The sequence below is a fragment of the Phoxinus phoxinus genome, assembly GCF_949152265.1.
Source record: "Phoxinus phoxinus genome assembly, chromosome: 23".
Taxonomy (NCBI): Eukaryota; Metazoa; Chordata; class Actinopteri; order Cypriniformes; family Leuciscidae; genus Phoxinus; species Phoxinus phoxinus.
This window is the reverse complement of record NC_136898.1, coordinates 26,226,371-26,253,076: the sequence shown is the minus strand read 5'-3', so window position 1 is coordinate 26,253,076 and position 26,706 is coordinate 26,226,371. Positions and strand designations below refer to the sequence as shown.

Genomic DNA, 26,706 nt, shown 5'->3' with positions numbered 1-26,706 from the left:
AGAGTTTAGTCCTTAAATTTGAAATATTTTTCTAGCGTTCATGCTTGTTCATATCAGTCATATATCATGTCATCCAGCTGATATTTCTCCATCGGATCACGCTGTCTGAAACGCAGGGTTTTGTTTGTTTTTGCAGTTGATTTTTAAGTATGATCTGGTGAAGTATGACCTGATCAGAGATGAGCCTGCGAGAGACCACAAGGGATTCTGCCAGCATGTTCAGAAAGGTGAGAACATCTGAAACGTTCAGCCCGGCCAGTATTATTTACTGACTAAACATTATTTTTGCTTTTTACACCTTTGGTTTGGAGGTCTGCACAGGCTTTAAACTGAAGCTTGACCTTTACCCATACCAAGATCATTTAACCCGAGCCTTCTGCTGTTCAGTTTTAAGACCAAACCTAACCCGAAATTGCTTTCTCACAACACAATATACTGTATTTCAGGATTGCACGCAACAGTCAGTATAGAAAAATGAAGAAAACAACAACAACCCCAGCTTCATCATGGCAGGAACTGTCATGATTAAAAACACATACTTGCCAGCAGTATTACACTTTCCTGGTTTACCAACAGATGTAATTTAACAGTCACATAAATCTCTCTTGGAACTTGAACTTCTTCAAAACCGAGTTTGCAGAAATGATTGACTTAAAGGAGAACTCCGGTCAATTTTAACATTGAGCTCAATTTTTAGTAAATTTGGAGTGCTGTCAATACAGAGAACAACGACAAAAATCGGTGTTGCCTACACCGTGTTATCCTCTTTTTAAAATTTACACCCTATTGACTTGAATGGGGCAAGTTTTAAACTTAACCAGTTCTTAGTCTTATCATCCTTGATGTGTCATTACAAGTGCCCAGCCATGTTGAGTGATTCCTTAAGAGTGAACACGAGTGAATCTGACTGCAGTAGATGTGAAAGATATTAATAAAAATGATGTTATATCAGCCAGCGCAAATACCTGTATTTAGTTCCTGTTTTCGGTCGAAGTCCAAAGTAGTCGATTGTCGAGTTCACGCGCATAGGTTTAGTTACTATGATCACGCGCGTGAACTCGACAATCGACTACTTTGGACTTCCACCGAAAACAGGAACTAAATACAGGTATTTGCGCTGGCTGATATAACATCATTTTTATTCATATTTTTCACATCTACTGAAGTCAGATTCACTCGTGTTCACTCTTAAGGAATCACTCAACATGGCTGGGCACTTGTATGACACATCAAATATGTTAAGAGGATAAAAGCAGGTTTAAAACTTGCCCCATTCAAGTCAATAGGGTGCAAATTTTAAAAATAGGATAACACAGTGTAGGCAACACCGATTTTTGTCGTTGTTCTCTGTATTGACAGCACTCCAAATTTACTAAAAATTGAGCTCAATGTTAAAATTGACCGGAGTTCTCCTTTAACTTAAAACATGATAAAATATGTAAAAAATGTTAATGGTTTCAGAACTCCAAATGATTCAGTGAGAGAGGTCCAGTGTTCTGATAACTTGCAGAACAATGGTAAATGTGAATGCCTTTCCAAATCATGTCCAGTCAATTTAATTTGCCCCAGTAGAGTCCAGTCTAAGTGTAGAAACATCTCAGAGATGCTTCTGAGCTAAATCGCAGGTGTTCGGCTCAGAATATCTGCAAGTGATACTGGTTTGTAGGAAATTACAAACATGCGCACATATTCAAACGCACATAACTATAGAATTAATTCTTGATGCGCACGTGAGCATCAGTGTTTCTCACAGGTTCAGTTTAAAGTCTGTGTAGAGAGAACGGTGTCGTCTTAGCGGCCCCTAATTTAATAACTAATGATCGTTGCGACGGAAGTGAATCAATCAAAACGAACTTTAGCTGGAAAATAACATTATTCAAGAACCGCTATAAAGCCAAAACAATCTGTTACCTTAAATTATAAGTGTATCACTGTAAAGCTGCTTTGAAACAATTTACATTGTTAAAAGCGCTATATAAAAATGAAGATGAGTGATATTTCAGTTTTAAGACCGAACCTTTTTTCCCTATTAAATTAGTAAAGTTGTCAAAGAGTCTCCAGGGCAGGTTTGAGAAAAGGCTGGGTTATTTTGCAATGTTGACTGACATGATCACATAATCACTGAAATCTGTATAATAATTCAGTAAATAAACACACGATGACTTGAGTTGTTCTCAACTGTTGCTGTTTTCTGGTAATGTGGTGTGCTGATGATCAGGTGAGACGGGGCTGCTGCTGTCGAAGATCTGCACTCAGAGTCCGTTCTTCGGATACGCTGGAAACAAACAGCTGACAGAGAAGAAGATCCTGCGAAACGTGTTTGCCAAAGGAGACGCTTACTTCAACACTGGAGACCTGATGGCCGAGGACGAGGACGGCTTCATCTGCTTCAAGGACAGAGTGGGAGACACTTTCAGGTACAGCGGAGCACATGACCTCGAAGGCCTGTCGTCACCATGATGAAATATTTCTGATCAAGCATGTATGCATATAAGCATTGTCATATGGATGAAATTAAACTATACATTTTGCACGCTGCCGTTGTTTGCAGATGGAAGGGTGAAAATGTGGCGACCACTGAGGTGGCAGAGATACTGGGACTGGTAGATTTTATTCAGGAAGTCAATGTGTATGGAGTCCAGGTGCCAGGTACTGTAGACTTCACATGAGCCAAAAACCCTTATTTTAGCTATTACATGTTTAATATACTTGACTACTATGGCTCTTTTGTTAAAAAGCTTTGTGTGATTGAAAAAAAAAAAACCTCTTTTGGCATCAATGTATAAATATTGCAAGTACGTTTTTTAACTATATCACTCAGCCATACTGAAGCTCTAGAATGTTAATGTCTGTTAGATTGTTTGTATATTATTTTTTACAAGCTTTGACTCTGTTTAATCTGAAGATATGTAATCGTAAGATAAAAGCATCTGGGTTTGTGTGTGCAGGAAATGAGGGCCGTGCTGGAATGGCTGCCGTGATTGTGAGGCCCGAGTGCACGTTTGATGGAAACAAACTGTTCAATATTGTCCTCAAAGAGCTGCCATCATATGCTAGACCTCTCTTCATTGGACTGCAGGTACAAAACAAACGTGTGTGTGTGTGTGTGTGTGTGTGTGTGTGTGTGTGTGTGTGTGTGTGTGTGTGTGTGTGTGTGTGTGTGTGTGTGTGTGTGTGTGTGTGTGTGTGTGTGTGTGTGTGTGTGTTGAAAAAGTGAATATGCAGAAAGTTTTGTGTGATGGGTGGGTTTAGGGTAGGGTTTGTACAGTATAAAAAACATTACGTCTATGTCAAGTCAAGTCAAGTCAAGTCAAGTCATCTTTATTTATATAGCGCTTTTTACAATACAGATTGTATCAAAGCAGCTTCACAGTGATAACATGAAAATAATACAAAAAAACAATTTCATCATCATCCACCTTTGAGGCAGATCTATAATATTGTTGAATATTTAATGTCCCCAACTAAGCAAGCCAGAAGGTAAGGCAACAGCGGCAAGGAACCAAAACTCCATCAGGTGACAGAATGGAGAAAAAAACCTTGGGAGAACCCAGGCTCAGTCGGGGGCCAGTTCTCCTCTGGCCAATGAGTGAACAGTGTATGAAGTTCAGAATGAATCAGAGTATTTGTCCAGTTCCGGTTGGTTGAAGTCGGAGTGGAGAGGAGGAGAGACTGGTTGACACTTCAGGTCAGCGGCGTCGTCGTCGTGTCCTGGCGCTGGTCCTTCATCAGATCTGGATACGGCCTGGTTCCGGTGGACAGCAGTAAACCTCGGGATAGACAGAGAGACTAATATTAGCGTAGACGCCATCCTTATTATGATGTACCAAGTACATCAGGATTTACGGGAAGTGTTCCCGGTCCCGGCTGTTCTAAACTATGCAGCCTAATTATATAAGTCTATAATGTGTTATGTGTATGCTAGGCCGAAGAGATGTGTTTTTAGTCTAGATTTGAACTGACAGAGTGTGTCTGCTTCCCGGACAATGGTAGGAAGACTGTTCCAAAGTTTTGGTGCTAAGTAGGAAAAGGATCTACCGCCAGCAGTCGATTTTGATATTCTAGGTATTATTAACTGGCCGGAATTTTGAGATCGCAGTAGACGTGAAGGACTATAATAAGTTAAGAGCTCGCTCAAGTACTGCGGAGCTAAACCATTTAGTGCTTTGTAAGTGATCAGCAATATTTTAAAATTTATACGATGTTTAATAGGCAGCCAATGCAGTGTTGACATAACGGGGCTAATATGGTCATACTTCCTGGTTCTAGTAAGAACTCGAGCTGCTGCGTTTTGAACTAGCTGTAGTTTGTTTATTAAGCGTGCAGGGCAGCCACCCAGTAGAGCATTACAATAATCTAGCCTTGAGGTCATAAACGCATGAACTAATTGTTCTGCATTATTCATTGAGAGCATATGACGTAATTTAGATATATTTTTAAGATGGAAGAAAGCGGTTTTACAGATACTAGACACATGACTTTCAAATGAAAGATTGGTATCAAAGAGCTATGGAGAGTTCCCACAAAGATAGTAAACCAGATGTGTGTGTGTGTGTATCTGAGTCTGTGTGAGTGACTGTGTGAGTGATTGTGTGTGAGTCTGAGTGTGTAAGACTGAGTGTACTATGGTCTAAAATGGTTGTCCCTATTCTGTTAATGAGTAATGGGTGTGTTTTGGCGTAACGTGCAAAAAAACAGTCAGAGTGTAATATCCCTTTAAAAGCCAGTTGCGCTCGCGCCATGGCGGGTGTGTGTGTGACTGTGTGAATGTGACTGTGTGTGTGAGTGAGTGTGACTGAGTGTGTGATTGTGTGAGTGTTGCTGTGTGTGTGACTGTGTGAATGTGACTGTGTGTGTGTGACTGTGTTAGTGTGACTGTGACTTTGTGAGTGTTGCTGTGTGTGTGACTGTGTGAGTGTTGCTGTGTGTGTGACTGTGTGAATGTGACTGTGAGTGTGACTGTGTTAGTGTGACTGTGTATGTGACTGTGTGTGTGACTGTGACAGTGTGACTGTGTGACAGTGTGACTGTGACAGTGTGACTGTGTGAGTGTGTGACTGTGTGAGTGTTGCTGTGTGTGTGACTGTGAGTGTGACTGTGTGAGTGTGACTGTGAGTGTGTGACTGTGTGTCTGACTGTGTGAGTGTGTGACTGTGTGACTGTGAGTGTGTGACTGTGACTGTGTGACTGTGAGTGTGTGACTGTGAGTGTGACTGTGAGTGTGACTGTGTGAGTGTGTGACTGTGACTGTGTGACTGTGACTGTGTGACTGTGAGTGTGTGACTGTGTGTCTGACTGTGTGACAGTGTGAGTGTGTGACTGTGTGACTGTGAGTGTGACTGTGACTGTGTGAGTGTGTGACTGTGTGACTGTGAGTGTGTGACTGTGAGTGTGAGTGTGTGACTGTGTGTCTGACTGTGTGACAGTGTGAGTGTGTGACTGTTTGACTGTGACTGTGAGTGTGACTGTGTGAGTGTGACTGTGTGAGTGTGTGACTGTGAATCTGTGAGTGTGTCTGTGTGACTGTGTGAGTGTGAGTGTGACTGTGAGTGTGACTGTGTGATTGTGACTGTGTGACTGTGAGTGTGACTGTGTGAGTGTGACTGTGAATCTGTGAGTGTGACTGTGTGACTGTGAGTGTGACTGTGTGAGTGTGACTGTGTGAGTGTGACTGTGAGTGTGACTGTGAGTGTGACTGTGTGAGTGTGAGTGTGAATCTGTGAGTGTGAGTGTGAATCTGTGTGTGACTGTGTGACTGTGAGTGTGACAGTGTGACTGTGTGAGTGTGAGTGTGACTGTGTGAGTGTGAATCTGTGAGTGTGACTGTGTGTGTGAGTGTGAATCTGTGAGTGTGACTGTGTGTCAGTGTGACTGTGAGTGTGTGACTGTGACTGTGACTGTGTGAGTGTGTGACTGTGAGTGTGTGACTGTGACTGTGTGACTGTGAGTGTGACTGTGTGAGTGTGTGACTGTGAGTGTGACTGTGTGACTGTGAGTGTGACTGTGACTGTGTGACTGTGACTGTGACTGTGAGTGTGAGTGTGACTGTGACTGTAAGTGTGACTGTGACTGTGACTGTGTGACTGTAAGTGTGACTGTGTGAGTGTGTGACTGTGACTGTGTGACTGTGAGTGTGACTGTGTGACTGTGACTGTGTGAGTGTGTGACTGTGTGACTGTGTGACTGTGAGTGTGACTGTGTGACTGTGACTGTGTGACTGTGTGACTGTGACTGTGAGTGTGACTGTGACTGTGTGACTGTGAGTGTGAGTGTGACTGTGACTGTGACTGTGTGACTGTAAGTGTGACTGTAAGTGTGACTGTGTGACTGTGACTGTGTGAGTGTGTGACTGTGTTAGTGTGACTGTGTATGTGACTGTGTGTGTGACTGTGTGACTGTGTGACAGTGTGACTGTGTGACTGTGTGACAGTGTGACTGTGTGAGTGTGTGACTGTGTGAGTGTTGCTGTGTGTGTGACTGTGTATGTGACTGTGTGACTGTGTGACAGTGAGTGTGACTGTGTGACTGTGTGAGTGTGTGACTGTGAGTGTGACTGTGACTGTGTGACTGTGAGTGTGACTGTGTGACTGTGACTGTGTGAGTGTGTGACTGTGTTAGTGTGACTGTGTGTGTGACTGTGTGACTGTGTGACAGTGTGACTGTGTGACTGTGTGACAGTGTGACTGTGTGAGTGTGTGACTGTGTGAGTGTTGCTGTGTGTGTGACTGTGTATGTGACTGTGAGTGTGACTGTGAGTGTGACTGTGTGAGTGTGTGAGTGTGAGTGTGTGAGTGTGTGACTGTGTGTCTGACTGTGTGACAGTGTGAGTGTGTGACTGTGAGTGTGACTGTGAGTGTGACTGTGTGACTGTGAGTGTGTGACTGTGAGTGTGACTGTGACTGTGTGAGTGTGTGACTGTGACTGTGTGACTGTGAGTGTGTGACTGTGAGTGTGTGACTGTGTGTCTGACTGTGTGACAGTGTGAGTGTGTGACTGTGTCTGTGTGACTGTGTGAGTGTGACTGTGTGACTGTGAGTGTGACTGTGTGACTGTGAGTGTGACTGTGTGACTGTGACTGTGAGTGTGACTGTAAGTGTGACTGTGACTGTGACTGTGTGACTGTGAGTGTGACTGTGAGTGTGACTGTGACTGTGTGTCTGACTGTGTGAGTGTGAGTGTGACTGTGAGTGAGTGTGACTGTGACTGTGACTGTGTTACTGTAAGTGTGACTGTGTGACTGTGACTGTGTGACTGTGACTGTGACTGTGTGACTGTAAGTGTGACTGTGACTGTGTGTCTGACTGTGTGAGTGTGACTGTGTGAGTGTGACTGTGTGACTGTGAGTGTGACTGTGAGTGTGACTGTGAGTGTGTGACTGTAAGTGTGACTGTGACTGTGTGAGTGTGACTGTGTGACTGTGACTGTGAGTGTGAGTGTGTGACTGTGAGTGTGAGTGTGAGTGAGTGTGACTGTGACTGTGTGACTGTAAGTGTGACTGTGACTGTGTGAGTGTGAATGTGTGAGTGTGACTGTCTGAGTGTGACTGTGTGACTGTGACTTTGTGAGTGTGACTGTGTGACTGTGACTTTGTGAGTGTGAGTGTGACTGTGAGTGTGACTGTGACTTTGTGACTGTGTGAGTGTGACTGTGTGAGTGTGTGACTGTGAGTGTGTGACTGTGAGTGTGAGTGTGTGACTGTGTGTCTGACTGTGTGACAGTGTGAGTGTGTGACTGTTTGACTGTGACTGTGTGACTGTGAGTGTGACTGTGTGAGTGTGACTGTGTGAGTGTGTGACTGTGAATCTGTGAGTGTGTCTGTGTGACTGTGTGAGTGTGTGAGTGTGACTGTGAGTGTGACTGTGTGATTGTGACTGTGTGACTGTGAGTGTGACTGTGTGAGTGTGACTGTGAATCTGTGAGTGTGACTGTGTGACTGTGAGTGTGACTGTGTGAGTGTGACTGTGTGAGTGTGACTGTGTGACTGTGAGTGTGACTGTGAGTGTGACTGTGTGAGTGTGACTGTGAATCTGTGAGTGTGAGTGTGAATATGTGTGTGACTGTGTGACTGTGTGACTGTGAGTGTGACAGTGTGACTGTGTGAGTGTGAGTGTGACTGTGTGAGTGTGAATCTGTGAGTGTGACTGTGAGTGTGACTGTGTGTGTGAGTGTGAATCTGTGAGTGTGACTGTGTGTCAGTGTGACTGTGAGTGTGTGACTGTGACTGTGACTGTGAGTGTGTGACTGTGACTGTGTGACTGTGACTGTGAGTGTGACTGTGACTGTGTGAGTGTGTGACTGTGAGTGTGACTGTGTGACTGTGAGTGTGACTGTGACTGTGTGACTGTGTGACTGTGTGAGTGTGACTGTGTGACTGTGAGTGTGACTGTGACTGTAAGTGTGACTGTGACTGTGTGACTGTAAGTGTGACTGTGTGAGTGTGACTGTGTGACTGTGACTGTGTGACTGTGAGTGTGACTGTGTGACTGTGACTGTGTGAGTGTGTGACTGTGAGTGTGACTGTGTGACTGTGAGTGTGACTGTGACTGTGTGACTGTGTGACTGTGAGTGTGACTGTGACTGTGTGACTGTGAGTGTGAGTGTGAGTGTGACTGTGACTGTGACTGTGACTGTGTGACTGTAAGTGTGACTGTGTGACTGTGACTGTGTGAGTGTGTGACTGTGTTAGTGTGACTGTGTATGTGACTGTGTGACTGTGTGACAGTGTGACTGTGTGACTGTGTGACAGTGTGACTGTGTGAGTGTGTGACTGTGTGAGTGTTGCTGTGTGTGTGACTGTGTATGTGACTGTGTGACTGTGTGACAGTGAGTGTGACTGTGTGACTGTGTGAGTGTGTGACTGTGAGTGTGACTGTGTGACTGTGTGACTGTGAGTGTGACTGTGTGACTGTGACTGTGTGAGTGTGTGACTGTGTTAGTGTGACTGTGTATGTGACTGTGTGTGTGACTGTGTGACTGTGTGACAGTGTGACTGTGTGACTGTGTGACAGTGTGACAGTGTGACTGTGTGAGTGTGTGACTGTGTGAGTGTTGCTGTGTGTGTGACTGTGTATGTGACTGTGTGAGTGTGACTGTGAGTGTGACTGTGTGAGTGTGTGAGTGTGAGTGTGTGACTGTGTGTCTGACTGTGTGACAGTGTGAGTGTGTGACTGTGACTGTGAGTGTGACTGTGTGACTGTGAGTGTGTGACTGTGAGTGTGACTGTGTGAGTGTGTGACTGTGACTGTGTGACTGTGAGTGTGTGACTGTGAGTGTGTGACTGTGTGTCTGACTGTGTGACAGTGTGAGTGTGTGTCTGTGACTGTGTGAGTGTGACTGTGTGACTGTGAGTGTGACTGTGTGACTGTGAGTGTGACTGTGTGACTGTGACTGTGAGTGTGACTGTAAGTGTGACTGTGACTGTGTGTCTGACTGTGTGACTGTGACTGTGTGACTGTGAGTGTGACTGTGTGAGTGTGACTGAGTGTGACTGTGACTGTGTGTCTGACTGTGTGAGTGTGACTGTGAGTGAGTGTGACTGTGACTGTGTGACTGTGACTGTGTGACTGTAAGTGTGACTGTGACTGTGACTGTGTGTCTGACTGTGTGAGTGTGACTGTGTGAGTGTGACTGTGTGACTGTGAGTGTGACTGTGAGTGTGTGACTGTAAGTGTGACTGTGACTGTGTGAGTGTGACTGTGTGTCTGACTGTGTGAGTGTGACTGTGTGAGTGTGACTGTGTGACTGTGACTGTGAGTGTGAGTGAGTGTGACTGTGACTGTGACTGTGTGACTGTAAGTGTGACTGTGACTGTGTGAGTGTGAATGTGTGACTGTGACTTTGTGAGTGTGAGTGTGACTGTGTGACTGTGACTTTGTGAGTGTGAGTGTGACTGTGAGTGTGACTGTGACTTTGTGACTGTGTGAGTGTGACTGTGTGAGTGTGACTTTGTGAGTGTGTGACTGTGAGTGTGACTGTGTGACTGTGAGTGTGTGACTGTGAGTGTGTGACTGTGAGTGTGACTGACTGTGTGAGTGTGTGACTGTGTGAGTATGACTGTGACTGTGTGAGTGTGACTGTGTGAGTGTGTGAGTGTGATTGTGACTGTGTGACTGTGTGAGTGTGACTGTGCTCACACAAAAGGAAAACTGTGTCAGGCTGAAACTAGCAAAAAACACGTGCTATGACTGTGTGAGCATGACTGTGTGATAATCAGTGTCATCATATTTTTGTAAAGTATGTTTATTAAAATATAATAAAACACACTGACTTACTTTAAAACAAATGTATGAAGGTAGATTTGAAGGAAAAATATTTAGTTTTTTTACACATATAGTACACTGAACTGTTAAAATCTCAAAACATGTAGTTTAGAGTTTCATGACCCTTTAATACGGGGTGGAAACGGCCTTTTAGACGTCTGGACTTTCTCATGTGCCCAATCAGTTTCATTATGTAGCTGCGCTTCATCACAACCATGTCCACATCTCATGCTCAGTGTGTCATGTGGTGTGTGTCTGTAGGAGTCTATGGAGATGACCAGCACGTTCAAGCAGCAGAAGTTCGGTCTGGTGGAGAGCGGCTTCAACCCGTCCAGCATCAGCGACCCGCTCTTCTTCCTGGACTACACAGAGAAGAGCTACATTCCCCTCACCAGCTCTGTCTATGATAGTATATTGAACGCTCAGAAGAAAGTCTAGCGCGAGCCCTTAACAGCACCACGATACCTTAGAGAAGTGATTTAGCCAGCTGACGCTGAGGGACTCGCCGGCTCGTTTGTAGCGTGACTGTGAGTGTGTGACTGTGAGTGTGTGACTGTGACTGTGACTGTGTGAGTGTGTGACTGTGAGTGTGTGACTGTGACTGTGTGACTGTGAGTGTGACTGTGTGAGTGTGTGACTGTGAGTGTGACTGTGTGACTGTGAGTGTGACTGTGACTGTGTGACTGTGACTGTGACTGTGAGTGTGAGTGTGACTGTGACTGTAAGTGTGACTGTGACTGTGACTGTGTGACTGTAAGTGTGACTGTGTGAGTGTGTGACTGTGACTGTGTGACTGTGAGTGTGACTGTGTGACTGTGACTGTGTGAGTGTGTGACTGTGTGACTGTGTGACTGTGAGTGTGACTGTGTGACTGTGACTGTGTGACTGTGTGACTGTGACTGTGAGTGTGACTGTGACTGTGTGACTGTGAGTGTGAGTGTGACTGTGACTGTGACTGTGTGACTGTAAGTGTGACTGTAAGTGTGACTGTGTGACTGTGACTGTGTGAGTGTGTGACTGTGTTAGTGTGACTGTGTATGTGACTGTGTGTGTGACTGTGTGACTGTGTGACAGTGTGACTGTGTGACTGTGTGACAGTGTGACTGTGTGAGTGTGTGACTGTGTGAGTGTTGCTGTGTGTGTGACTGTGTATGTGACTGTGTGACTGTGTGACAGTGAGTGTGACTGTGTGACTGTGTGAGTGTGTGACTGTGAGTGTGACTGTGACTGTGTGACTGTGAGTGTGACTGTGTGACTGTGACTGTGTGAGTGTGTGACTGTGTTAGTGTGACTGTGTGTGTGACTGTGTGACTGTGTGACAGTGTGACTGTGTGACTGTGTGACAGTGTGACTGTGTGAGTGTGTGACTGTGTGAGTGTTGCTGTGTGTGTGACTGTGTATGTGACTGTGAGTGTGACTGTGAGTGTGACTGTGTGAGTGTGTGAGTGTGAGTGTGTGAGTGTGTGACTGTGTGTCTGACTGTGTGACAGTGTGAGTGTGTGACTGTGAGTGTGACTGTGAGTGTGACTGTGTGACTGTGAGTGTGTGACTGTGAGTGTGACTGTGACTGTGTGAGTGTGTGACTGTGACTGTGTGACTGTGAGTGTGTGACTGTGAGTGTGTGACTGTGTGTCTGACTGTGTGACAGTGTGAGTGTGTGACTGTGTCTGTGTGACTGTGTGAGTGTGACTGTGTGACTGTGAGTGTGACTGTGTGACTGTGAGTGTGACTGTGTGACTGTGACTGTGAGTGTGACTGTAAGTGTGACTGTGACTGTGACTGTGTGACTGTGAGTGTGACTGTGAGTGTGACTGTGACTGTGTGTCTGACTGTGTGAGTGTGAGTGTGACTGTGAGTGAGTGTGACTGTGACTGTGACTGTGTTACTGTAAGTGTGACTGTGTGACTGTGACTGTGTGACTGTGACTGTGACTGTGTGACTGTAAGTGTGACTGTGACTGTGTGTCTGACTGTGTGAGTGTGACTGTGTGAGTGTGACTGTGTGACTGTGAGTGTGACTGTGAGTGTGACTGTGAGTGTGTGACTGTAAGTGTGACTGTGACTGTGTGAGTGTGACTGTGTGACTGTGACTGTGAGTGTGAGTGTGTGACTGTGAGTGTGAGTGTGAGTGAGTGTGACTGTGACTGTGTGACTGTAAGTGTGACTGTGACTGTGTGAGTGTGAATGTGTGAGTGTGACTGTCTGAGTGTGACTGTGTGACTGTGACTTTGTGAGTGTGACTGTGTGACTGTGACTTTGTGAGTGTGAGTGTGACTGTGAGTGTGACTGTGACTTTGTGACTGTGTGAGTGTGACTGTGTGAGTGTGTGACTGTGAGTGTGTGACTGTGAGTGTGAGTGTGTGACTGTGTGTCTGACTGTGTGACAGTGTGAGTGTGTGACTGTTTGACTGTGACTGTGTGACTGTGAGTGTGACTGTGTGAGTGTGACTGTGTGAGTGTGTGACTGTGAATCTGTGAGTGTGTCTGTGTGACTGTGTGAGTGTGTGAGTGTGACTGTGAGTGTGACTGTGTGATTGTGACTGTGTGACTGTGAGTGTGACTGTGTGAGTGTGACTGTGAATCTGTGAGTGTGACTGTGTGACTGTGAGTGTGACTGTGTGAGTGTGACTGTGTGAGTGTGACTGTGTGACTGTGAGTGTGACTGTGAGTGTGACTGTGTGAGTGTGACTGTGAATCTGTGAGTGTGAGTGTGAATATGTGTGTGACTGTGTGACTGTGTGACTGTGAGTGTGACAGTGTGACTGTGTGAGTGTGAGTGTGACTGTGTGAGTGTGAATCTGTGAGTGTGACTGTGAGTGTGACTGTGTGTGTGAGTGTGAATCTGTGAGTGTGACTGTGTGTCAGTGTGACTGTGAGTGTGTGACTGTGACTGTGACTGTGAGTGTGTGACTGTGACTGTGTGACTGTGACTGTGAGTGTGACTGTGACTGTGTGAGTGTGTGACTGTGAGTGTGACTGTGTGACTGTGAGTGTGACTGTGACTGTGTGACTGTGTGACTGTGTGAGTGTGACTGTGTGACTGTGAGTGTGACTGTGACTGTAAGTGTGACTGTGACTGTGTGACTGTAAGTGTGACTGTGTGAGTGTGACTGTGTGACTGTGACTGTGTGACTGTGAGTGTGACTGTGTGACTGTGACTGTGTGAGTGTGTGACTGTGAGTGTGACTGTGTGACTGTGAGTGTGACTGTGACTGTGTGACTGTGTGACTGTGAGTGTGACTGTGACTGTGTGACTGTGAGTGTGAGTGTGAGTGTGACTGTGACTGTGACTGTGACTGTGTGACTGTAAGTGTGACTGTGTGACTGTGACTGTGTGAGTGTGTGACTGTGTTAGTGTGACTGTGTATGTGACTGTGTGACTGTGTGACAGTGTGACTGTGTGACTGTGTGACAGTGTGACTGTGTGAGTGTGTGACTGTGTGAGTGTTGCTGTGTGTGTGACTGTGTATGTGACTGTGTGACTGTGTGACAGTGAGTGTGACTGTGTGACTGTGTGAGTGTGTGACTGTGAGTGTGACTGTGTGACTGTGTGACTGTGAGTGTGACTGTGTGACTGTGACTGTGTGAGTGTGTGACTGTGTTAGTGTGACTGTGTATGTGACTGTGTGTGTGACTGTGTGACTGTGTGACAGTGTGACTGTGTGACTGTGTGACAGTGTGACAGTGTGACTGTGTGAGTGTGTGACTGTGTGAGTGTTGCTGTGTGTGTGACTGTGTATGTGACTGTGTGAGTGTGACTGTGAGTGTGACTGTGTGAGTGTGTGAGTGTGAGTGTGTGACTGTGTGTCTGACTGTGTGACAGTGTGAGTGTGTGACTGTGACTGTGAGTGTGACTGTGTGACTGTGAGTGTGTGACTGTGAGTGTGACTGTGTGAGTGTGTGACTGTGACTGTGTGACTGTGAGTGTGTGACTGTGAGTGTGTGACTGTGTGTCTGACTGTGTGACAGTGTGAGTGTGTGTCTGTGACTGTGTGAGTGTGACTGTGTGACTGTGAGTGTGACTGTGTGACTGTGAGTGTGACTGTGTGACTGTGACTGTGAGTGTGACTGTAAGTGTGACTGTGACTGTGTGTCTGACTGTGTGACTGTGACTGTGTGACTGTGAGTGTGACTGTGTGAGTGTGACTGAGTGTGACTGTGACTGTGTGTCTGACTGTGTGAGTGTGACTGTGAGTGAGTGTGACTGTGACTGTGTGACTGTGACTGTGTGACTGTAAGTGTGACTGTGACTGTGACTGTGTGTCTGACTGTGTGAGTGTGACTGTGTGAGTGTGACTGTGTGACTGTGAGTGTGACTGTGAGTGTGTGACTGTAAGTGTGACTGTGACTGTGTGAGTGTGACTGTGTGTCTGACTGTGTGAGTGTGACTGTGTGAGTGTGACTGTGTGACTGTGACTGTGAGTGTGAGTGAGTGTGACTGTGACTGTGACTGTGTGACTGTAAGTGTGACTGTGACTGTGTGAGTGTGAATGTGTGACTGTGACTTTGTGAGTGTGAGTGTGACTGTGTGACTGTGACTTTGTGAGTGTGAGTGTGACTGTGAGTGTGACTGTGACTTTGTGACTGTGTGAGTGTGACTGTGTGAGTGTGACTTTGTGAGTGTGTGACTGTGAGTGTGACTGTGTGACTGTGAGTGTGTGACTGTGAGTGTGTGACTGTGAGTGTGACTGACTGTGTGAGTGTGTGACTGTGTGAGTATGACTGTGACTGTGTGAGTGTGACTGTGTGAGTGTGTGAGTGTGATTGTGACTGTGTGACTGTGTGAGTGTGACTGTGCTCACACAAAAGGAAAACTGTGTCAGGCTGAAACTAGCAAAAAACACGTGCTATGACTGTGTGAGCATGACTGTGTGATAATCAGTGTCATCATATTTTTGTAAAGTATGTTTATTAAAATATAATAAAACACACTGACTTACTTTAAAACAAATGTATGAAGGTAGATTTGAAGGAAAAATATTTAGTTTTTTTACACATATAGTACACTGAACTGTTAAAATCTCAAAACATGTAGTTTAGAGTTTCATGACCCTTTAATACGGGGTGGAAACGGCCTTTTAGACGTCTGGACTTTCTCATGTGCCCAATCAGTTTCATTATGTAGCTGCGCTTCATCACAACCATGTCCACATCTCATGCTCAGTGTGTCATGTGGTGTGTGTCTGTAGGAGTCTATGGAGATGACCAGCACGTTCAAGCAGCAGAAGTTCGGTCTGGTGGAGAGCGGCTTCAACCCGTCCAGCATCAGCGACCCGCTCTTCTTCCTGGACTACACAGAGAAGAGCTACATTCCCCTCACCAGCTCTGTCTATGATAGTATATTGAACGCTCAGAAGAAAGTCTAGCGCGAGCCCTTAACAGCACCACGATACCTTAGAGAAGTGATTTAGCCAGCTGACGCTGAGGGACTCGCCGGCTCGTTTGTAGCGCTGTATATTTGATCAGCTTCCGTAGTGAATTATTGATCAGAGCTGCAGACCGTGTCATTCAGTGAATGTAGAGTTAGTAGATATACACGAGGGTAATGATGACATGCTCCGAGTGGACATGAGCGAACAGTCGTGTGTGTGTGCTGATATCGACACAGGAAGTGCACAAAGACCTCGAGACGTGGAACAGGCCATCTGGCTAATGTAGTATAGTGAATGTGTGTGTGTGTGTGTGTGAAGGAAAAGCTTTTATATTTGGTGACTGTAAAGATTATGTTCAAAACAGACACTTTCACATATCGCTTTAGTGTGTGTCATATGGCACATCAAGCTTTAACGTCCCACAATGCAACTCAATCCCAGTGAAATTTAAATGGTTACAGTTGAATTTACAGTAAATGATGTAAAAAGGAATTCCAAACCAAATTCAGCACGTATAATCGTGTACGGCCTTCCTGCTGACTTATGAAGCCAGTCTTACACTGTTCTGACTTCAGTCTTGAGTGGCTGTGTGTGTTTGAGTTATTTTAATAAAACCTGCCATCTTTGTATATGTTGATGTGTAATATTATAATTATGTGTAATACATACACATGCACTGTGAATACTTCAAATACACAGACTAAGTCTGACTGTGACTCGAACTGTATTTTGTTTTTTGCTATAGTTCTGAGCATCATAAAGTGAAGGTTGATTATTATTTTGTTTTAGTCTTGTTAAACAGGGTTGAAACATTTGAGATTTACTGTGAAGTATGTTTAGAACATGTTGTCTTCACTTGCTGAAGTGAAAAATATGCAATGATGTCAATCAGTTTTATTAACCTAATTATGTTATAATAAATGACAATTTTGTTTACATGCATTCACGTTTTCACTGAATGGAGAAAAGCATGTCAGAAACCAATGCAAGAAAAAGACAGCAAAGCATCCCTGATTTCAAACGATATCTTTATCAAGAGGACTGTAGCAGTCTGTCCTTAACACATGCTACCTCTTCACTAGACTGACTGGAAACAACCAATGCCTGTCCTCATCTTTGTGAAGCTTATATACACAGCAGTGTATATCATCTGAGCTGTTTTATAATGATGACACTGAGAAAGAAAGCCATGTCAGGACTATATTGTCTGTAATTTTAACATTGACTTTGTTTGCAAGCATTTCACTTCATAATAAAATTAATAATGAATACATTTTATCATTTGGGGGTCCATTCCATCACTCAGAGACCAGTGCCAGATGTTCATGTTCACAAAGTGCCCCAGTCAAATTAATGCTTTAACTTTGAGACTGGAGATTCATAATACTCATAGAAATGGTGTGTTGACTGATGAATTTGCATGGTTTGTCCAAAAGCATATTAAAAACACAATAGGCATAAACAATATTCAAAACTTGCTTTTCACCACAGAGGGTCTTCAATTTTTCCAGTCCAGGTTTTAGCTACACACTCTGAAGAGAATTAACACACTCGACTTTTGGGGGGATGATGACAAGTTTGATAAATGCTAAATGTAAAGGTCAAGCAGGAAGTAATGATTGTTTAAGCACGAGAGATTTTAAAGAGATGCCGCTTTCATTTCATTGCAGGGGAATTTTAACGAATCGCTTCTTTCGAACTGATTCATTAAATTGAAATTTTGAATGATTCATTAAAAAGATTTGATTGGTTTCAGCCATCACTGAATGCACTTTGTTTGGACTGACTACTAACATGCTGCAACCATAGATATACATAATAAAGCCTTTATTATATCTATGGCTACACAACCACCACATTGCGTTCTTGTGTTAAATTCACAAACTGTAAAATACAGAAGAATGGAGCAGACACAGCAAGACATTGTCTTTGCATCTTTCGTAGCCTAACATGTTTATGTATTCATATCCAATTATGCCAGCCAACAAACACATTTACATTTTAAAACAAACCTATACTACACAAGACCAGTTCACAACTTTATGAGCTCGGTTCTTATGAATCGGTTCTCGAGAACAACTCATTTGTGAGTCGTGCATCAGTGTTGATTCGCAGGATCATGGCGGACACACACAGCAGTCACCAGCAGGTCCCGGTGCTGTTCTCCTTCTCGGTGTCGTCTCGGCCCTCGTCTGTGCCCGTGGGCTCGGGGTATGAAGTGCTCATCCAGAAGTTTCTGTCCATCTTCGGTCGTCAGATCGACGTCCACCGTAAACTGGTGCTCCAGTATTTCTCGGAGGAATGGGGTCAGTACATTGATTTACCGAAGGGCTTCGTGGTCTCGGAGAAATGTCGGCTGAGATTAGTACCTCTGCAGATGGATGTAAGCTCATATTCACACTTGACCTGTATGAATCATATCCCTTTATTATGTGACGTGTTGTTCTATGAAAATTTCATATCGACGTGTAGCGCTTATGGGCGGAAATGATTCAGTTTGTCAAACTTTGTTTGAATGAGCTTGACGTTTAAACAAAACACTTTCATTTTTCTCATGATATCATGTGACTGTTGCATCATGCATTTGTTTATGTTTATGTGCCGTATTTACACAGCAATGTCTAATGTGCCACTTGTTGGCCAGTAAAATGAAAGTAAATTTCAGAAAACACGAGTGATGTGAAATTCAGGATATCATCATTATGTGCATGGATATTATAAGTGGGCTTTTCTCTCCTAGACTGGGATCTGTCGTTTGTTATTTGTGTGTAAGAAGGTCTGTGTTGTTTCAATGATAAACACTGACCGTGTTTACAGTCTCAAAACAAAGCGAACTGAAGTAATGTCCTGGGACCCAGGAATAGACTGAAAAATGTATCTGTGAATGGGAAAAAATCCCATTGGTTTGCCTATACATGTCATTTCATTTTAAACAACTCCTGGTGTCACTACAGAATAGCATATGAATATATGCAGCATACCCCCCCAACCCCGGCTGTTTAATATGCTCTAAAAACAATGAATATAATATATATTTAATTTAATACATCCAGACGGTTTTCTAAATCCTATGGAGAATAAGGGATAATCTCTCCTCAGTTGTGCTTCTGTGAGTCGGGTATGTCCATATTCACAGTCTTGTCCTGGTTAGATAAACTGAATGACCTTATGATGAACTGACCATGATCCCAGTGTTTCCCAATCCTCCAATGATCATCTTAGAAGTATTTCTGAAAAACAAAAAGTACCTTTTTTCCACTATGCTAGCGGTTTCACTGCTGTCCTTGTTTTGAAGCCACGGCAGAAGTGATTTCGCAGCCTCAGTGCCGATTGGTCTCGGACGGGTCATGAGATGTGTGTAATAATCCTCACTGTTGCCGTGTCCAGCAGGTCCCGGTGCTGGGGAACCTCTCGCCGGCCTCCACGGCGTTCTTCTGCTGCGACATGCAGGAGAGGTTCAGACCCGCCATCAAGTACTTCGGCGACATCATCAGCGTGGGCCAGAGGCTGGTAATACCTTTCAGACGAGCACATGACCTCTGCATACCCATAACACATGACAGAAGAGAAGAGTCCAGTCACCTAGTGCTTTTAACAATACAGACTGTTCCACAGCAGCTTTACAGAGACAACAGGAGATTACAGTAACAGCAGCTCTAGAATACAGTTATTGTCCAGATAAAGTTAGTTTTGATCTATTCACTTCCACTGCAAAGATCATTAGTAGTTTCTTTACAATTACAACTGACTTAAGCTGGACTGTGATGCTATTTTCTTCTGGACATTGCATTGTTTTCCTTTTATCTCTGTAAAGCTGCTTTGATACACTCTGTATTGTAGAAAGCGCTGTATAAATAAAGGTGACTTGACAAATTGGCCTGGAGAGTGTGAGCTCAGTGTGTGTGTGTGTGTGCGTGTGCGTGCGTGCGTGTGTGTGCGTGTGTGTGCGTGTGTGTGTGTGTGTGTGTGTGTTGTGCGTGCGTGTGCGTGTGTGCGTGCGTGTGCGTGCGTGTGTGTGTGTGTGTGTGTGTGTGTGTGTGTGTGTGTGTGTGTGTGTGCGCAGCTGCAGGGGGCTCGTCTGCTGGGCGTCCCCGTGCTGGTGTCGGAGCAGTATCCTAAAGGCCTGGGCAGCACCGTGCAGGAACTGGACCTCACCGGGGCCAAACTGGTGTTTCCCAAGACCAAGTTCTCCATGCTGCTTCCCGAGGCGGAGGCCGTCCTGGCGGAGACTCCGGGGGTCCGCAGCGTCGTGCTGTTCGGGGTCGAGGTCAGATACGCTGAGATCTGTGTGTGATGGACTCTCTCTGCGGTGGCTGAACAGTGTTTGTGTCCTGCAGACGCACGTGTGTATTCAGCAGACCGCTCTGGATCTCATCGGGAGAGGATTCGAAGTGCACATTGTTGCTGATGCCACGTCCTCCAGGAGCATGATGGACCGCATGTTCGCACTGGAGGTAAGATGGACCTCGGGTCAGTGGCGCCTGTACTCAGCAATGCTGGGAAGTGAAAGCCGGCAGAGCAAATGTGCAAATATCAGTTGGAAAGTGTTGACAACATGTGAACTGTGTGTTATTCATCAGGACATCTGTGCTCTGTATGAGATCTACAGCATACGCTGTGTCTGCTTCTGTGTAATCTGTGACACTGTTAGGAATGTTTAATAATGTTTAATAATCCCTGAACGCCCGCAGCTCTGGATGCGTTGAGTATCATATCACCTCTTCCTTTCATGTTTTGTGAATATTTGGGGCAGAAATCATAAGCATGTATTCCAGTGATGCACCAAATGTCAGAAAACACAACTTTGGGTTTCGGCTGAACTGATAATGTTTAATCAGCGCTTCTGACGGCATGTTCTCACTGTCGCCGTGTTTCCATCACAGATTTGGGCAAAACTTTTGCAATATTTTCTAAATGTTGATAAAAAACGATTGCGTAATGATGTGTTTCCATTAACCGATGTTATGCGGCTAAACGCTTTTTCCTCTTGCTATAAGTCTTTACAACAGTCATGACAGCGGACGTTGGTAGGATCACGTACATCCAGCCACCACACTGGCATTATTAACCGAAGGAGACGTGTGTGTGTTATCCATATATTAACCAAAGGAGACGTGTGTGTGTTATCCAGCATTAATGGAGAGAGGAAAGACCATTAAACTGAGAGCGGCTCATATGAGGAGTTTCTGGTGTTTCTCCCTCATTTCTGCTTCGAGATCTTGATAAATTGTGACATTTCTTTGTTTATAATCCAGTATTCCTGTAATTATTTTGTCTTTAATGAGTTTAATGAAAAACCGGTCTTGTCTTCTGTCCAAACACACCGCCTCATCTACGTCAGGTGATCACTGCAGTTTTGCCAAATATTCCTTTTTCAGATTGCCTGATATACCTCCTCATGCGAGCGTGAAAGCGCTTTCGCGATATATGGTAGTTTTTGTTTCCATTGGCCGTATTTTCAATTGGCAATTTCAAGGGTAATGGAAACACGGCTTGTGTCTGTTTCTCTCACACATCTGGTGAACATGTCGGCTGGATTGACAATATTGATTTCTAATGTATTCACTCAATCAGTGTTTCAACCACGTCTCAAATACGTCAATAAAACTGCTTGTAAACGATATGTGATGTAACGTTACATTTACCTCAGAAAAGTGTCCAGGAAATCTAAAGAGGAGCATGTTGATATATAAATCTGCACTGTATTACATAGTTATTATATTTGTACGTGACCTGTTGTCTTTATTATTTAATGTTTGTGTGAATAAATCTAAAAAAAGAAGCAGGAAGTCCGCACACTGAAAATATCTGCTCTAAATGAGTTTATGAATAGCACAACACTAATGTAGAGTCCGCTTTAAATAGGAACAGGTAATCCGCTTAATCGGCCCACACACACACACTAATGTGCAGAAATCTATCATGAAAACAGGTTTATATCACAGACACCGTTTAGTCATCATGAAATCAACATTGACCAATCTTTTTTTAATCTTTATATTATGATTTATCTGTGCACATCATTTATTAAAACACGTGCTCTCTTAAATCTAATCTAAACCCTGTTGTCTTCATGACGTGTGTGTCAGTGGAGGTGAAGGCAAGTCCAAAAACACGTGTGTGTGTGTGTTGTTCCCCAGCGTCTGGCGCGCACTGGGACCATCATCAGCACCAGTGAGGCCGTTCTGCTGCAGCTCGTGGCCGATAAAGAGCATCCCAAGTTCAAGGAGATCCAGAACATCATTAAAGCCAGCGCTCCAGAGTCAGGCCTGCTGTCCAAGGTCTGAAAACACACACACACACACACCGCAACATTTCTCACCGAACGCTACACCTTCTCACTCTCAGTTGTATTTGACGTGTGTAATTCATGTCACACAATCTGAAGTGTGTTTTGGATGTCTGCTGTGTGAGAGCACACGATCTGTCCCGATCTTCTCTTTCTGTTTATTAACAGCTGCTGTGTTTTAAAGTGTGTGTATGAACTACCTCTCATCTCAATGTGCTGGATCATGCTACAAGTTACTCAAATCAGCGGTTTTCTCTCTAAACTCTCAATATACATATAGATCAACATCTTTACCAAAAAGCAGAAGTTTTCTTTCAGACTGACTGTTACAGAGCCGTTTCTCAGCAGGTGTGCAGACAGGTGTGTGTGTGTCTTGAGTGACATGTTTCTGTAGACCCGAGGGCAGTTTTACTCCGGTTGTGTGATGTATTGCCCTATAGACGTCACTAGCCCGAAAGTGTGGAGGGGGATTTCCTGAATTCTCATTTACAGTTTGATTTATTGCTATTCTTTTGTGTGTTTTAAAACCAGCCTCCATTTTGTTGTGTACATGTATATTGGGAGAAAAATATGTATTTGGTACCTACTGATGACCAGTGGCTACTGATGACCAGTGGCTACTGATGACCAGTGTCTACTGATGACCAGTTGTTACTGATGACCAGTTGTTACTGATGACCAGTGGCTACTGATGACCAGTCGCTACTGATGACCAGTCGCTACTGATGACCAGTGGCTTCTGATGACCAGTGGCTTCTGATGACCAGTGGCTACTGATGACCAGTCGCCTCTGATGACCAGTCGCTACTGATGACCAGTCGCTACTGATGACCAGTGGCTTCTGATGACCAGTGGCTTCTGATGACCAGTGGCTACTGATGACCAGTCGTTACTGATGACCAGTCGTTACTGATGACCAGTCGTTACTGATGACCAGTGTCTACTGATGACCAGTGTCTACTGATGACCAGTTGTTACTGATGACCAGTGTCTACTGATGACCAGTCGCTACTGATGACCAGTGTCTACTGATGACCAGTTGTTACTGATGACCAGTGGCTACTGATGACCAGTTGTTACTGATGACCAGTGTCTACTGATGACCAGTGTCTACTGATGACCAGTGGCTACTGATGACCAGTTGTTACTGATGACCAGTGTCTACTGATGACCAGTGGCTACTGATGACCAGTGGCTACTGATGACCAGTCGCTACTGATGACCAGTCGCTACTGGTGATGACCAGTGGCTACTGATGACCAGTCGTTACTGATGACCAGTGTCTACTGATGACCAGTGGCTACTGATGACCAGTCGTTACTGATGACCAGTGTCTACTGATGACCAGTGGCTACTGATGACCAGTCGTTACTGATGACCAGTGGCTACTGATGACCAGTCGTTACTGATGACCAGTGTCTACTGATGACCAGTGGCTTCTGATGACCAGTGGCTACTGATGACCAGTTGTTACTGATGACCAGTGTCTACTGATGACCAGTGGCTACTGATGACCAGTGTCTACTGATGACCAGTGGCTACTGATGACCAGTCGTTACTGATGACCAGTGTCTACTGATGACCAGTGGCTACTGATGACCAGTCGTTACTGATGACCAGTGTCTACTGATGACCAGTGGCTTCTGATGACCAGTGGCTACTGATGACCAGTTGTTACTGATGACCAGTGTCTACTGATGACCAGTGGCTACTGATGACCAGTGTCTACTGATGACCAGTGGCTACTGATGACCAGTCGTTACTGATGACCAGTGTCTACTGATGACCAGTGGCTACTGATGACCAGTCGTTACTGATGACCAGTGTCTACTGATGACCAGTGGCTTCTGATGACCAGTGGCTACTGATGACCAGTGGCTACTGATGACCAGTCGTTACTGATGACCAGTGTCTACTGATGACCAGTGGCTACTGATGACCAGTCGTTACTGATGACCAGTGTCTACTGATGACCAGTGGCTACTGATGACCAGTCGTTACTGATGACCAGTGGCTACTGATGACCAGTCGTTACTGATGACCAGTGTCTACTGATGACCAGTGGCTACTGATGACCAGTCGTTACTGATGACCAGTGTCTACTGATGACCAGTGGCTTCTGATGACCAGTGGCTACTGATGACCAGTCGCCTCTGATGACCAGTCGCTACTGATGACCAGTCGTTACTGATGACCAGTCGCTACTGATCGTTACTGATGACCAGTCGCTACTGATGACCAGTCGTTACTGATGACCAGTCGCTACTGATCGTTACTGATGACCAGTCGCTACTGATGACCAGTCGCTACTGATTGTACTTTTTTGTGCACTTTGTACCATTACAGTTCCAAACTCGTTTTTGTATCTGCTCTATATCTGATAATAAATGTTTATATGCACAACGTCTCGTAAACTTAAAGGTGTTTCTATAAAAGTCCAAAAACAATTAGTACAGTAATCTGAGCACAAGCACCACATCTGGTATATTTCAATAAACAACTGAGTTATGTAATAATTGTCTTTTTTTGTGTGTAATATAAGAAAACATCAGTATCCTCCTTTTAAGATTGAACTTCAGAGAAGATGGGTCTTGCCCAGTAGGTTAAGTGAATGGTACACTGTTTCTAACAGAAATAAAACTATATATGGCCATTTTATCTCTATTATCTATATGACACATTCATATTTCTGGAGTCAACAGTGGAAAAACTAAATGAACTTATTATAGTGCGACCTTGAGACTGATTTTCATAAAATGTGGGACCCTGTTTTCTACAGTCCCGCTGTACACACACACACACACACACACACACACACACACACACACACATAGCACATGTTGTAAGAAAGGCTGGAAGTAAGCTTGATGTGTTGTTAAAGTTTCCTTATACTGTCGCTTGGCACATGTTATTTACCGCACGAGTGTTGGCCTCTGTCGCCATCTGAGGGAGAAACACAGATGTGTCTGTTGCTCAGCTCTAGTTCTCTGCTCCTCGCCACGGTTATTGATGAGCGGTTATTGATGAACGGTTATTGATGAATGGTTATTGATGAATGGTTATTGATGAACGGTTATTGATGAACGGTTATTGATGAACGGTTATTGATGAACAGTTATTTGAAAACTGCTTCAACAAGACCACGCACAGATTTACAGTTTTTCTGAATTGCTAAAACACTAAACCCCATTCTCTGAACCAAATTCTCAAACCAATTTGTAGAATAAATCACTCTTTCTTTAAAACATTACACAAGTTCAGGTAGTTAAGACACTGTTTGCAAATCTCATGCACTTATGTTTCACAACACTAAACACAGTTGCCATCTTTACACACAACGACTCAAAATTGTCCAGTTATTTCTAATGATGAGATCAAACCAACTGAACATAATACAAGTCAGAGTGCCAAAATTGACTCAAACTGTTGCACTGAATATTGATACCAATAATGGATGGAAACAATAGAAGAGGAAGAGGAGGAAGAGTATGAGTATGTTGTGTAATACATCTGCGATGCTAACATACACTCATTTCTAATGGATGAAGCCTTGGCCTGGAAGAGAGGTCCTCAGGTGGTCCCCAACCTTCAGTGTGTGTTTCCACCTTACCCACAACACCCTGCAGTCGGCGGGTCAGCAGTGGCTGGCCGGGTCACTGCCCTCTCCTCCAGCGGGTGTCCTCTCTCTCTCTGACGCTTCTCCCAGCCCGCGGACGGCTGCTTTCCTCCCGTGACCTCTCAATCCCAGCTCTGTCAACAGATTCCACACAGATTGAGCTGGGAATCCTCGACGTCAGCCATGTTGTCCAGCCCTTGTCCCAGCTGTCATGTTCAAGTTGCTGGTGTTAGTCTTTTGTCCTCTCTGCAGCTTCCCCACACCTCCTCCCACGGCACCATGATTGTCCAGATGAAATTATACTTGGTCATTTCTTCCCATGTCACGGTATCATATTATAAAGGCTAAAAGCATCTGTGCCGTGCAAGAGGAAGGACTTTACACTTACAGAAGGTATTGAATTGTAACTAATTCAATGGGGAAATGTAATGTTCAAAGTTGAATAGTCAAACCAATACAATAAAGAATTTCTCAAAGTTAAAAAGATAAACAAATCTTAAATAATCTACACATGAATTTCAGCCAGTCGTGGAGACGGATGTTTCCCAGAGTAAAACACAGCGCTGGCTTCTTCTGCAGGCGAGAGCTTTTGGGGAACTCTGCATTCAACACGTCATCCTACGGTGTGTTTTTAACACATCGCCTTCTGTGGCTTTAATACTGAACTCCAGTGGCCAGTCTCGTGGCCATCTACTCTTCACAAAGCACAACTGATTCTTGATATGACGCTAATCAAAACATTTGTATTGAACATTGTGTGTGTAATAGAGTGCATTGCATTTTACTGTACATTGAATAAAACAATAAAACAAAGTGTTGCACAGATGAGTATATGGATCTTGTAAAATGTTTACAACTGCTTTTTATCTCCTAATTAGAAGCATCGCAATCAAATTGTCATTTTACAAAGGAACCGACATTTAGAAGTTTACTTTAAAGTGCAAAGTGTTCAAAATCAAAAAGTAAATAAAGCTCTGTTAAACTTTACTTGCATTTTTATAACACTGTTGCCTCTGTAAATCAGCACCACTATTATATATGATCTCCATGGGCCTCTGCTGGATGTGTGTGGTCATTACACTGTAGGAACTGTAATTCCTGTAAGCACATAGATCAGGTCCAGAAAGTTTTTTTTTCATATTATGTAATATTTCATAAGCAAACTAATGGT

The 26,706-nt window shown here is 44.3% G+C and overlaps 2 protein-coding genes across 10 annotated transcripts in view; both read left to right on the top strand.

Moving 5' to 3' along the window:
* Positions 1-16,566, top strand: part of slc27a6 (solute carrier family 27 member 6) — a 29,723-nt gene extending 13,157 nt beyond the window's left edge. The window contains exons 6-11 of the mRNA XM_079600830.1: positions 137-227; positions 2,219-2,417; positions 2,552-2,649; positions 2,949-3,079; positions 10,521-10,786; positions 15,448-16,566. Coding sequence (XP_079456956.1) covers positions 137-227; positions 2,219-2,417; positions 2,552-2,649; positions 2,949-3,079; positions 10,521-10,697 — 696 coding nt within the window. The 3' untranslated portion in view covers positions 10,698-10,786; positions 15,448-16,566. The remainder of the gene's footprint in view (positions 1-136; positions 228-2,218; positions 2,418-2,551; positions 2,650-2,948; positions 3,080-10,520; positions 10,787-15,447) is intronic.
* Positions 16,567-16,900: 334 nt separating this feature from the next.
* On the top strand, positions 16,901-26,364 carry isoc1 (isochorismatase domain containing 1). 9 transcript variants are annotated; one of them, XR_013796233.1, is made up of 7 exons: positions 16,901-18,013; positions 19,018-19,140; positions 19,694-19,897; positions 19,968-20,084; positions 21,771-21,911; positions 25,468-25,928; positions 26,058-26,362. XR_013796233.1 is itself a non-coding variant. In XM_079600836.1 (6 exons), the coding sequence occupies exons 1-6, from the start codon at positions 17,750-17,752 to the stop codon at positions 25,651-25,653; spliced, it is 1,035 nt and encodes a 344-aa protein (XP_079456962.1). In that variant the 5' UTR covers positions 16,901-17,749; the 3' UTR covers positions 25,654-26,364. The 9 variants fall into 9 exon arrangements, 8 of the variants coding, with proteins under 8 accessions (XP_079456962.1, XP_079456963.1, XP_079456965.1 ...); XM_079600836.1 differs by having other exon boundaries at positions 25,468-26,364; XM_079600837.1 differs by having other exon boundaries at positions 19,021-19,140; positions 25,468-26,329.
* The last annotated feature ends 342 nt before the right edge of the window (positions 26,365-26,706 follow it).